The sequence below is a fragment of the Aspergillus ruber genome, assembly GCF_000600275.1.
Source record: "Aspergillus ruber CBS 135680 unplaced genomic scaffold scaffold00026, whole genome shotgun sequence".
Taxonomy (NCBI): Eukaryota; Fungi; Ascomycota; class Eurotiomycetes; order Eurotiales; family Aspergillaceae; genus Aspergillus; species Aspergillus ruber.
Genome location: NW_024467322.1, coordinates 115325 through 128055, shown reverse-complemented (window position 1 = coordinate 128055; position 12731 = coordinate 115325). Strand labels below are relative to the sequence as shown.

The 12731-nt window shown below is 50.3% G+C and overlaps 6 protein-coding genes across 6 annotated transcripts; 3 read left to right on the top strand and 3 right to left on the bottom strand.

The window, feature by feature from the left end:
* Nucleotides 1-361: 361 nt before the first annotated feature.
* Nucleotides 362-2929, top strand: EURHEDRAFT_543542 (PP2C family serine/threonine-protein phosphatase; the record flags this gene model as incomplete). Its single annotated transcript, XM_040787418.1, has 7 exons — nucleotides 362-397; nucleotides 827-1145; nucleotides 1256-1329; nucleotides 1397-1481; nucleotides 1543-1749; nucleotides 1834-2094; nucleotides 2149-2929. 7 exons carry the CDS (start codon nucleotides 362-364, stop codon nucleotides 2511-2513), a joined length of 1347 nt encoding a protein of 448 aa, XP_040636200.1. The 3' UTR covers nucleotides 2514-2929.
* Nucleotides 2930-3573: 644 nt separating this feature from the next.
* Nucleotides 3574-5120, top strand: EURHEDRAFT_462218 (choline-phosphate cytidylyltransferase; the record flags this gene model as incomplete). Its single annotated transcript, XM_040784788.1, has 4 exons — nucleotides 3574-4058; nucleotides 4112-4462; nucleotides 4514-4916; nucleotides 4968-5120. The coding sequence occupies 4 exons, from the start codon at nucleotides 3574-3576 to the stop codon at nucleotides 5118-5120; spliced, it is 1392 nt and encodes a 463-aa protein (XP_040636199.1).
* A 437-nt stretch (nucleotides 5121-5557) lies between these two features.
* On the bottom strand, nucleotides 5558-6796 carry EURHEDRAFT_379997 (DMT family transporter; the record flags this gene model as incomplete). The annotated part of the gene is made up of 2 exons (XM_040779234.1): nucleotides 5558-6460; nucleotides 6509-6796. 2 exons carry the CDS (start codon nucleotides 6794-6796, stop codon nucleotides 5558-5560), a joined length of 1191 nt encoding a protein of 396 aa, XP_040636198.1.
* Nucleotides 6797-6892: 96 nt separating this feature from the next.
* Nucleotides 6893-9244, bottom strand: EURHEDRAFT_183709 (UTP25 family protein). Its single transcript, XM_040777885.1, has 4 exons — nucleotides 8821-9244; nucleotides 8577-8773; nucleotides 7947-8524; nucleotides 6893-7897 (listed from the first exon to the last, which is right to left on the bottom strand). The coding sequence occupies exons 1-4, from the start codon at nucleotides 9089-9091 to the stop codon at nucleotides 6976-6978; spliced, it is 1968 nt and encodes a 655-aa protein (XP_040636197.1). The 5' UTR covers nucleotides 9092-9244; the 3' UTR covers nucleotides 6893-6975.
* A 36-nt stretch (nucleotides 9245-9280) lies between these two features.
* EURHEDRAFT_506128 (eukaryotic translation initiation factor 3 subunit F) lies at nucleotides 9281-11262 on the top strand. Its single transcript, XM_040785851.1, has 4 exons — nucleotides 9281-9423; nucleotides 9476-9751; nucleotides 9835-10547; nucleotides 10605-11262. The coding sequence occupies exons 2-4, from the start codon at nucleotides 9647-9649 to the stop codon at nucleotides 10819-10821; spliced, it is 1035 nt and encodes a 344-aa protein (XP_040636196.1). The 5' UTR covers nucleotides 9281-9423; nucleotides 9476-9646; the 3' UTR covers nucleotides 10822-11262.
* On the bottom strand, nucleotides 10962-11958 carry EURHEDRAFT_183806 (uncharacterized protein). The gene has a single exon (XM_040777886.1). The coding sequence runs from the start codon at nucleotides 11744-11746 to the stop codon at nucleotides 11102-11104; it is 645 nt and encodes a 214-aa protein (XP_040636195.1). The 5' UTR covers nucleotides 11747-11958; the 3' UTR covers nucleotides 10962-11101.
* Between the last annotated feature and the right edge of the window lie 773 nt (nucleotides 11959-12731).

Here is a 12731-nt window from a genome sequence, read left to right as displayed (position 1 = left end):
TTCTGAGTCCAGATTGGAGTCATCTGGTTCTTCCCGCACGCCGCTCCGCTCCCCCCATCATCTGCTCTTCTCACTTTGCCAACTTCGCTTCTTTCTCTCCCTCCTCTTCTCTCCTCGAGCTGTCTACCAGAACCACTTCACCCTCAAAACTTCCAACTTCTCCTTTTTTCTTTTCTTTTCTTTTCTCTTTTTTATTATCTTGACATTGACACTACCTCCGCCTCTATCCTCTAATTGTTGCTCTCATCCTTTATCGGGTGTGGTGCATGTCCCTCTGACTGGCCTCAACAAGTTCCTCTTCCGGTCCTCTCCTTTTACTCTCCAGCGCGTTTAAAAACAACCCTCGAGCAAGAATTAAATCATGGGTCAGACTCTATCAGAGCCAGTGGTTGAGAAGGTATGTTCTTTTTTTTTTTCTTCCTGAATATCAATTTTCTTCGTTTTTTCCTCGGCCTGGCTGTCACCCCACATTGCAATTGGTCTGATGCAAATTTACACGCGGTATTCCCACAACCTGTTGAGCCAGTACCACTGGTGTTCTCTGTGTTCTCTGCTGCTTTACCTTCTTCTCCCCTTTTGATCCGGTTTGTTTTATACGGAAGAGAAAAAAATTTGGACTGCCCTTCCTCGTGTCATTTTTTCACCCGCAACTCACATTCGCTTCGAACACCCACAAAGGTCCTTCTCTTTTTTCCCCTCCCCTACCCCCATTCTTGTGGAAAACCAGAGAATATGTGCAAAGGAAATAAGGACTGTTCTCCTTATTGTTTTGCTGTTCACCTCCAAACCACCCCTGAAATCATCGCTAACAACAGGACCCGTCTAGACTTCCTCCGAGGGTCAGGATGAATGCTGTATCTACGGTGTCTCAGCTATGCAGGGCTGGCGAATCAGCATGGAGGACGCCCACGCTGCCGTGCTAGACCTCCAGGCAAAATACACAGAGAATACCGACAAACCGACCGACCCCGCCAAGCGACTGGCCTTCTTCGGTGTATATGATGGTCATGGTGGAGACAAGGTGGCATTGTTTGCTGGGGATAATGTCCACAAGATTGTCTCGAAGCAGGACTCGTTCGCTAAAGGCGACATCGAACAAGCGCTGAAGGACGGCTTCTTGGCCACGGATCGGGCGATCTTGGAAGGTTCGTGTGTTCTTCGGTTGTTGGTTGGGAGGGTCGACGATCCGTTTCGTTCTTCTTTTCTACAATATTCTCATTTGTCTTTACCCCCGCATTACGACTGACTCCGTTAGACCCGAAATACGAGGAAGAAGTATCCGGCTGCACAGCTGCAGTCAGCGTCATCTCGAAGCATAAGATTTGGGTGGTATGTTTTACATCACGCATGGCAGCTCCATTGATGGGAGGGAATTCTAACGGACGACTCGATATAGGGCAATGCAGGTGATTCGCGCTCGGTTTTGGGTGTCAAGGGCCGCGCAAAGCCCCTCTCGTTCGACCACAAACCACAGAACGAAGGTCCGTGGCTACCATTCTGATTTCTTCCTTTTTTCCTTTCTGATATTTTCTTCAATTGTAGGCGAGAAGGCTCGTATCAGCGCTGCGGGTGGCTTCGTCGACTTTGGCCGTGTCAACGGCAACCTGGCCTTGTCTCGGGCCATTGGTGATTTTGAATTCAAGAAAAGCGCCGAATTGTCACCAGAACAGCAAATCGTGACCGCTTATCCCGATGTGACCGTCCACGAACTCAGCGATGATGATGAATTCCTCGTGATTGCATGCGACGGTGCGTGAATTTTGCTTTGGACTTTCCTTTCCACTCCCTCTACTTCCGTCCCAGTTAAACTAACGCATTTGTCTGGTCATATAGGAATCTGGGATTGTCAATCTTCTCAACAAGTCATCGAATTTGTCCGGAGAGGTATTGCCGCCAAGCAGGATCTCCATCGCATCTGCGAGAACATGATGGACAATTGTCTCGCGTCAAACAGTGAAACCGGTGGTGTCGGATGCGACAATATGACCATGGTAATTGTCGGCCTTTTGAACGGCAGGACTAAGGACGAATGGTACAGCCAGATTGCAGAGCGGGTTGCGAACGGGGATGGCCCTTGTGCGCCGCCTGAGTACGGCAAGTCTCTCGAGGAACCTACGGCCTCCAATCCCTACTGACTGATGGGGACAGCTGAATTTCGTGGCCCTCGCAATCGGAACCGATTCGTGGCAAACCCGGACGACTATGAAATGGACCTTGACCGATCCCGTGGACTCAGTGGCCTCCGCTCGGGCCGGATCATCGTCCTTGGAGATGGAACCGAGGTGATTCCCGACCAGAGCGAGGAGTTGTTCGAGCAAGCCGAGGAAGATCAGGAAGAGCCTTCGACTACCGGCCAGGCGCAAAGTGAATCCCCCGACACCACCCGGAACGATCGCGAAGATACCCCTGGGCCCCAGGCTAAGAGTGAAAGTGGTTCGGCCAATATATCGGAATCTCCTGCTTCCACGACGGCGAACAACAATACCAGCGGGGCAGAGAAGAAGTCCTCGTAGTTTGATTGATTGACCGTCCTCTTTATTCTTTTGGCTTTTGACAACGATACATTGTGATTTTACGACGTGTTTTATTTCTTCTCTTATTCCCCTCGTCATTTTACCTTCAATGTTATGTACCCCCTTATCTGTTCTTTTATGTGATAGTGATGCGGCGGAACGGTGAGGAGTTTTATTCCATTTTCTTTTCATTCTGGTCCCATTTCTACGTCTTCTACTTCTCTGCTATTGCTGGAGACCATGGGGATCAGAGGGTTTTACCATATAGGATAGCGATGGAACCCAACCGCGAGCGGTGAGCCTCGACGGGAATGCGCCTTGGGGGTTTATGCTTTGATATACAAGATACCGCAGAAAACGTCGACTTTGATATATTCATTCTTTTCCGGGGGGAAGAGGGAGGGGGGATGTATGGAGTTTTATATTTAGGGCACTTCTTCCGATGACAAACGATGATGGTTGCATCCCCGGGCTGGTCCCGTGATTCAGGGTACTTCCAAAAGCGGTATGGCGTAGCTATGGTGAGATCGCCCCGCCGACTCCACCCGGGGGATAAATCACGTGCCTACAAATCCCGCATTACGGTAATATAAGGTAAGATACGCCGTGAGAAATTTTTAAACGTGCGTCTTCACGTCAATTACTGGAGAGATAGAATCATTAAGAGCGAATGGAAACGAGAGCAGTATCTAAAATAGTGTACCCGTAGTGGAAAAATACAGAGAAGGGGGAAAGGTTTAATACACGGGTCAGGAACCCTGAAACTAGCGGAGTAATACTCCGTACCATCAACGGTAATAATGCTCCCCCTTAAAGTTAGGCCTAAGGCCGTCAGGCGGTCATCGTCATCCATCGGCCATTTTCCTCGTCCGTCCTTTCAACAATCTCTCTTCTTCCCCCGATTCTCCATTGCATTTCCCATCTTTGTCGTTTTCTTCTTTCTTTCTTTCTTTCCTTCGTTTTTTTTTCTCTTGTTTGATATTTATTTCCCTTTTTCGTTATTTGATCTTATATAATTTTGTAATTCCCATCCACAAATTTCGACAAAAGTCAGGCCACCATGTCGTCTCCGACTTCTGCCTCAGGCAAACGCAAGCGCAGCGCGTCCCAGACACTGTCCGTCCAAGTTCCAAAACCGGATTTCCTGCAGCCCTCATCGCGTGATGCTTCGGGTGAAGACGGCGGTGATGAGTCCACCGGTTCTGCAATTCCGTCGCCCGGTAGACAACAGCAACTGCAAACATCCGCAACCGGCGCGACCGGTGGTGCTGTGCCCACAGCCAAGCGGGCCCGCACGTCGTCCGTCTCCAATGGCGCGACTGACGCGAAGCCGAACCAAGATCCCGGCGAGCCGTCCGAGACGACCAGCCCGAGCAGCGACATCGAGAATGACGACGAGAGGGCAATAGATGCGAAGAGGAAGACGTTGGAGCCACCAGAGAGAGCGGGGTTGATGGATCCGGTTGGATACTCAACAAACCCCCCGCCGGTTGGGCGGCCGATCCGGGTGTATGCGGACGGTGTTTTTGATTTGTTTCACATGGGGTGTGTTTCCTTTATTTACTATGGCCTGTATTCATCGAGTACTAATGACTTAGTCACATGCGACAACTTGAACAGGCTAAAAAAGCATTCCCGGACGTGTATCTCATGGTCGGGGTTACAGGTGATAGAGAGACACACGATCGCAAGGGTTTGACGGTCTTGAGCGGTGCGGAACGGGCGGAAACCATTCGTCACTGCAAATGGGTGGACGAAGTGGTTCCCAACTGCCCATGGGTCGTGACGCCGGAATTCATCGATGAACATCAGATTGATTATGTGGCACATGACGATCTTCCGTACGGTGCGGCCGAGGGTGATGACATTTATGCCCCGATCAAGGCGCAAGGAAAGTTCTTGGTTACTCAAAGAACAGAGGGCGTTAGCACGACAGGTATCATTACTAGGTATGCTTTCTTTTCTAAGAGAATTGATAGCCAGGGTCTAACTGAGTTCAGAATCGTTCGTGACTACGATCAGTACATCTCCCGTCAATTCAAGCGCGGTGCCTCGAGACAGGAATTGAACGTGTCGTGGCTGAAGAAGAACGAACTGGAAGTCAAGCGCCATGTGTCCGAAATCCGCGATAACATCCGATACAACTGGGCCTCGACAGGCCAGGAACTTGGCCGTGAATTGCGTCAATTCTGGCAGAGCCGGCCTGGCAGCCCGGCTCCCAGTGCGAGAAACAGCCTCGACTTGGGTTCGCGCGGTGTTACCAGCCCAACAGGCAATGGCCCTAAAAGCCACTTGTCGCGAGTAGAATCGATTAGTCGTCCAGAGAGCCCAATGGGGAATGGACGTAACGAGGACTTCGCAACAGGCTATAGCCTGGGACTGGTAGGGGGTGTTCGAGCGTGGGTATGTTTCTTTAATGTTGCTACAGAATGCAAATGCTAAAACTATGCCTAGATGATGCGCACTCGTCGCTCGTTGATGGAGCAGCCCAGTCGGCCTCAGTCGCCAACAAGCGAGGAAGAGCACGAGACCGACCAAGATGCTCGCCGCCGACAATCAGAAACCCATGCCAACACGCATGCCAACACGGCACCAGTCCACTCATAAAAGAAATGACGAGTGATGTTGGTTGAGCAAGAGAAGGAAACATACATTGAAACAAAACAAAAACAAAAAAAAAAAGAAAAATAGGTGGGATTTATGCATCCGCGGCTATTACCATGACATGTACTGTACTTGTTAAGTTGCTTTATTTTGAAGGTCTGGGGTATATCATAGAAGATTGTTGGGATATGATAATATACGGCGTTATTGGTAATGTTTAATCTAGTGAACTCTGCTACTCCGTACATACAGAGTACAAAGACAGTCATTGGTCCGGATACCCTCCGTCGGCGCCAATGAGCCTATCCTCGGAGGGCTCCGCTCTGTGGGGTAGCATCGTCATGGTCATGTGATTGCTGTCTCTCCTTTTGTATACTTTGTGCTGGATATAAATCATCAATCGTGACTTACTTTCGTCAAATCAATCTGTCGGAATCCCACTAGACATTATGGCCTTCTCCCCCATTCCTTTCATCTGCATGCTGTACCTGCACCTGCACAACATCACCCCGCGGCTCCCTCGCCATAGCCACATAGATCGCACTCACCAGAATCAACCCGGACCCCGCCCAACTCATCGCCGACAGCGTATTCTTCCAAACAACCTCATCATAAAACAGCGCAAATAGCATCTGCGTATACACCATCGACGTTGCGCGGTTGCCCGACCCAGCCGCCTGCCCCGGCGGAACATACGCCAACCCCGCTGTGAGCAGGAACTGCAGCAGAAACCCGCACACGCCCAGCGCAACCAGCAATGTCCACTCGATGCCCGTCGAGGGCAGCTTGAAGTCCACAGAGGGCAGGACGGCCATGGCAATGCAAGATATGAGCGTTGAGTAGACAGAGAAGTAAGTTACGGAGACGAGTGGGTGGGCGCGTTTGCCGATCATGCGGATTGTGGTGTATGCGCAGGCCGCACCTAGCACGCCCACTAGAGCCATCAATATCGCAAGTAGATGGTGCAATTCGTCGGCTTGCGCGCCGTCCGAGGGGCTATCTGAGGGTGCGCTCATTGGGGAGAACGGTCGCGCGATGAGGACCACTCCGCCTAGCGATACCACGCCTGCTAGCTGCTGTTTCCAGGTAAATGTCTCATGGGCCACGAATAAGGAGGTCGCGTAGCAACTCAGGATCGGTGCCAGGAAGGTTAAGACCGTCGCTTCGGAGAGAGGGAGGTATTTGACTGAGTAGTATAGTCCAAAGACACCGAAGAAGCCACCCACGGCTCGTAGTGTTAGTAGGCCAATGACTGGTCGACGGCCAAGGGGGTCAGGGACTTGCGCGTACCACATGTAGAGGTAGCTGGCGATGACTGTGATGGACATGCGGGCGAAGAGGATCTACTTTGTTAGTCGGGGTAAAACTATATTCAGAGCAGTGAGCAGTACCTGAAAAGGATCCATACCAGCACCACGCTCTCCATCAATCTCAAGATACTGCGTCATGACATTCATACTAGCGCCAAAGAACTGCGACAACAATACCAGGATCATGCCTTTACTCTGGAGCCAGAAATCCTGTGTTTTCATCCGCCATTGCGCCCATCGCGATGTGCTTTCATCGTTCAGTTCCTGCGAAGAAGGTCTTAACAGCGGTGTTTGAGCGTCGTCTAGGTTCGATGGGAGAATTTGTCTGCTTTGTGCTTGTGTGGACGAACTGGTTTTGTGTGGAGCCATCTTGTGGTGGGAATGTACTCCGTACTCCAAAGTAGGAAGAGGGGAAGTGGAACAAGTTCAGCTGAGAAATAAATCTCAACCTTAGGTTAAGGCTGAGTGCAGATCAGCTGAAGATCAGATCACATGTACATCCTGCCCTAGAATTGTATGCTTTACAAGATACTCTACAGAATACAATACTATACAAAAGTAAACAAATCCCCACCCCGTTCCCGCAACATATTCCCAACCCGCTCCGTCCCGACAATCCGCTCCAATTTCATCGCATCCCATTTCGAGAAAATCGCCCGCACCCCTCTCTCCGCATTTTCGACGACTTCCGTCGGATCGATTCCCAGGAACCCGACAACCTCTTTCCAGAAGATCGGGTTCTCAGGTACACCGTACATAACAATGTGCTTGACGCCGCGGATGTCGAATCGTCGGAAGTGGTGCAAACGCTCACTATACAACAGCACTGAATGTCTCCCGTTCATAAAATGCGATCGCGCACGCATCATGTCCCGCGCGTCGGTGTATTCGGAGATCGCGCCAAAAGACACGTTGGTTGTCTGCTGCGATGTCGCAAAGTAGTTGCGCACACGGACAAAGTCCAGATACGACGGGATGAAGATCAATGTACCGCCTGCGGCAGGGTTCCTGCCACGCCCGGCCGTAATGTCTTTGACCAGCGATGAGAGTATAGTTGTCGTGAAGTGCTTGAATCGCGCATCAGGATCCTTGTCTGGTCTGAGACAGTCGAATCGTGCGAATGTTTGTTTCGGGGATACGGGTAGTGCTACTTCTGTGATCGCACCACTATATACTGGCGTGGCCTTGATCTTGCCAGCTACGTTCTGCATGTGCGATGAGAAGACCGAATTGATCTCTGGTGTCACGTATGAAGAGGCCACGACCATTTGTCGGACGTGTCGCGCTTGGTTGTCCAAGTACCATGACCGTACACGACTGAAGTCACATCCGTGTGCTTGCTTCGGCTGCTGGTTCAGGTGTTGCAGAACGTAGTCGACGTGGTCCCAGTTTTGCATTTGCAGTGCGTCCGCGTGATCGACAATCACCACTTCTATCGATGACAGAAAATCGTGGTCCCGCTTTTTGGCGCTGCGATGAGTTAGAGGAGTAGAAAATTTTGCCAGTTTAGAAAACTTACTCAGCTTGGTCCATAATGGTCCGTAACCCAAGCGGACTCGCCAGGATCATGTCTGAGTTGTAGAACTTCGCAAAGTATTTGACCGTCTTTCGAGTAAACTTCAGACCCAAGCGGAACATGTCATCATCATTTCCACCAAACAAGTCCTTAAAGTCCTCGGGCTTATTCTCCCAGCCCTGATCTTTAGGTCCGGAAAAAGTGTCCATGAACCGCTTCTTGTTTTCTTGCTGCTCCGGTTGGTAGAATTTGATGAGGGAGTTAAGCACCCGTACACAGGCTTGTCGCGTAGGCAGTAGGTAAAGCACCTTGGGTCTTGTGAATCCTTGGTCTCGAAGGTCGAGGTCGTTGTCCGGCTCTTTGGCATTGCGTGCATTGTTCTTCAACACGCGGTCTCGAGTCTTCATCACATGATTTGCGGCGTGAACGGCCAAAAGATCCAGCAAGGTTTCCTGGTTCTCACTCGTCCTGGAACCGTACAAGACGTCCTGATAGTCGAAAATGTATGGCGCAAGATGCTGGGCGTGGCCTTCGATACCGGGGATGTATTCCTTAGCGGGAGCTACCAGTTTTCTTTTGAGCTGCTCAGGTATTAGTATGCTTGAATAGAGGTGACAGTCCTTACATGCGTACCTTGACATTTGCCATGCTTTTCATCGCCGGTAGTAAAGTTTCCTCACTCCCATCCTGTTTTGGAACACTGCGAATTAGTCGCAGACCATTAACCTCCTTTCTGACTATATTCCAGTTATTTTTCGCCACGGCCTGTATCTTCGGAGATAAGTCGTTCTCAGTTGGGGCAGAAAAATGCGAGTCAAAAGGATCGGTGGCTGGGAAGTCAGCTTGCGCAACAACCAAATGAGTGGAAAGTAATTACCATCTTCATCGTCGCTGTCACCCTTTTCATCTTCATTCTCGTCGTCCGTAAATTCCTGAGCCTCCAGGTCTTCTGCCTCATCCTCGTCCTCTTCTGCCTCATCATTGACTTCCGGCACCAATTCCTCGTCTCTTGAGTTCTCAACTTTCCTCTTCTTTCGAGCCGGTCCTTTAGATTCGGCAGTTGGTTGGAGCAACTGGAGCAACTCGTTATACGGCCGGTCTGTTTGCTGGTCTTCTTCTTCCTCGCTGTCTGATGATCCGACATCCATGGGTTCGCCGTTCTCGACCTCACTATCCGGTTGTTCCTCAGGCTGTTCGCTTTCTTCGGAGGGGTCATCCGACCTAACAGACCAGTTAGCCTTATGATTCAATGAACAGAATCGTAATGCTCACTCTATCTCCGCGACTCGGGCACTCGAGAAGCCATCTCTACGACCTCGCGAGGCTCCTCCTCTCCCTCTCCCTCTCCCTCCTCTCCCTCTGCCCCGACCACCTCTGCCACGAGGAGGCGCCATGTTACCCTGGAAGTATTATAAAAATAAGTTATTAAATAAAAGATTGAGCTTGAAATAAGCAATGCGCTGTGATGTTGGCGTGGATTGTATGTACCTTGTTTTTCGCTCTTTTTTTGCTCGGTGCTTATCTTATCTTAGCGCGAAATTTCCCACACACATTTTGAGCCGCCGAAGTTCCAGCGGGCGGAAAGAATCAGAGAGCAAAAAGAACTCCACCTCAACCGGCACGATCTCTAATTTTCAGTGAGAGGGACAGTTTGAGTTAGGACGCGAGCAGAGAGCCGGGATTATTCGATATATTTATTCACCATGGCCGGAACCGATTCTTTCGTCCACCTTGCTCGCCCTCTGGGCCCAGCGACAGTGGGGTCTGCACCGACGACTGCTCCTTTGAACGTCGTTATCCAGCCTCAGGTATGTTGGTAGTGATTATCGCGATGAGGACGGGGCTGCCGTCGGAGTGGCCGTCGGAGTGGAAACATGGCTAACGAGGGTAGGCACTTTTCTCCATCCTGGATCATTCCCTCCGTCGCAACGCCGACCAGGAGCGTGTCATCGGAACCCTGCTTGGAACGAGATCTGAAGATGGAACCGAGGTGGAAATCCGCAGTACCTTCGCTGTCGGACACACAGAGACGACGGACCAGGTCGAGGTGGACATGGAGTACCAGAAACAGATGCTCGCGTTGCATCTTAAGGCCAATCCCAGGGAATTCCTTGTCGGGTGGTACGCCACATCGTCCGAGTTGAACACCTTCTCCGCTTTGATCCAGAACTTCTACAGTGGCCAGGGTGACGGTACCTGGCCCCACCCCGCTGTTCACTTGACTGTCTCTACGGAACCCGGGAAGGACATCGAGACCCGTGCCTACATCTCCGCCCCCGTCGGTGTGACTGCTGAGAGAGCCGCCGACAGCGCCGCTTTCGTCCCCGTCCCTTACGAGATCCGATATGGCGAAGCTGAGAAGAGTGGATTGGAGGCCGTTGCCAACGCCAAGGACACAGAGAACCGGACAGCCAACATCTTCACCGATATCGAGGCTCTGGAGCGTGCAGTTGAGGAGGTCCTTGGCATGATCGACCGTGTCTCGAGATACGTTGAGTCTGTCATTGACGAGGAGGCTCCTGCTTCGACAGCACTGGGTCAGTTCCTTCTCAATGCTCTTGCACTGGCACCCAAGGTGGAGCCGGCTGACATTGAGCGCGACTTGTACGTTTCCATTACTATTGAATGTCTCTTGTTGATATCCATGCTAACCAACCGCAGCAACAACCACATCCAGGACGTCTTGGTGGTGTCCTACCTTGCCAACACCATCCGCACCCAGATGGATCTCTCCAACCGGTTAGCCACTGCCCAGCTCACCCTTGGTGGCGGAGAAGGCTCTGGAGAAGGTCAACAGCGCGGCCAACGAGGCGGCAAAGGGAACCGCGGTGGACAGCAACGGACTCAAGAGCGTGGTGGTGAAGAAGCCCGCGCGTAAAGAGAAATGAATGGATGAATGACAAGTAACATGTGGAAATAATTTCTTTTCTTTTTACGGTTTTCTTTTACCCTTTCCGATTTTCTGGTTGATTTCTTATTTATCTCTTCCTCTTTGTTCTTCTTTCCCGGGTCTTTGTCTCGTCTCCCGTTCTGGGATTCTTTATCATTTGATGGCTCTTTCATATTTTGGCATGGAGCATCTAGCTGCTGCCGGGACAGCACAAAATATAGAAGAAAAGAAGGAAGAAAATGGCGTATGGGAGTCATCTGGCCTTTGATCAGATCAGGAAAAGACTAGAAAAGGAGAGGTGTACAGTGAGAAAAGAATAGGGCTTCTGCCTGGTTTTACGCAGAGGAACGAATTCATGAATGTAGACCAAAATGAGCAGTTTACAGAGAACAATATGCCATTTTCCTAATAGACAAGCTAATGATGCCCACTCTATGCATCTACTGCATGGGTTGAGCACTTCCCTGAACGTTGAGCTCATTGCTGGCACCAGGGATGTTAAAGCCAGGCGCCAGTCATGCCACATCTGAACCATTCTCTTAGAGAAATGGCTTATCCGAGTCTGCTGCAAAAACCTCGAATCTTCGTCCTCTACCAATGCATCCCCAATAAATTCACACATCGCCACAAGGATACGGCCAACTGGGCTGAGATCCCTCAGCTTGAATCTGCACAAGATTCTCGCCCCGGCGCGGATATTCAAGATTTCGATGAACCGTGGGTCTTTGTTTTCTATCTGTCGAGATACGCAGAATGGGTAGCCAACCCCATAATGTTCGTCAAAAGCAAGTATCCATTTGTTTGCGAGATTGGAAACTTTGTCTTTGTAGTATGCGATAGTACTGATGCCAGCTAAAACATTGCCGTCGTGAGCATGATTGCCATCAATGCATACGCTGCACGGTCTGTTCATTTATTGGGGACTCTGATTCTCTCCAGTTGCGTCTGGGTCTTAGCACATCAGGTTCATATATTCTGACATTTTTTCGCGTTGGGCGATTGTTATATGGGAAGGGGACATGAGACTGTTTGGGTCTTCGTTGGAGTAGGGGTCGATATGATACGGTCACAAAAACAAACTATTGTTACACAATTTAAACAGATAGCGCTAGCTAATATGCTCGACACTTCCCCTTTCTCTGAAATCGGTCCAGTCATTTTGTGCTGGCGTAGATGTTGATGCTTCAACAATTTTCGGATTCTCTATCTGCATTTTATAGGATGCGCATAATGCGTGGCTTACTCCATAGTATTCCTTAAAGTCCCCGCCTGACTATTGTTGTGCTTAGGATCTATTGTCTTGCATTTGTTAGTCTGTATCCAGATCCGCAAGGATATGACCTCCGTGGGCGGCGTCATTACGCCTGATATGAACCATATCACTGGCTTTGACCTTCATACATTCATCCCGCACGATGTTGCAAAGCAGGCATACTTCCTCTCTCAGTACCTCAAGGTAGACCAGGCTCTCTCCAGGCCATCCGCATTCCAATTCTCTTCCGTGAGATGTCCACTATCGTTATCGCTGGCCTCAAAAAGCTGTGCTTTCACTTGATCCCCCTGACCGTGCGTAATATGACGCAGTGCGGTTCTTTTCCAGTCCTACTTTGCTACATTAGGATGGCAGAGCTGTGTTTCTTTAGCGCGGACCAACCCCAAGACTCTGACACTGATGGTGAATGTCGATCACCGTTTTGCTGCTGGCCATCGTCTTAGGGCCATTTCGAAAATTGCAGCCAGTTATTGCCTTGCCTGACGCTGGACTGGTCACTGACCAGATTTGAAAAGATAGGGGAAGTGGACGACGTAGATTTGGGCGACAGAAGCCACTTGGCTGTCTGGCAGCTCGTTGTGTCGTCATTTATGTTCTTGCTGCGATATGCTTTTGGTCGTACTGG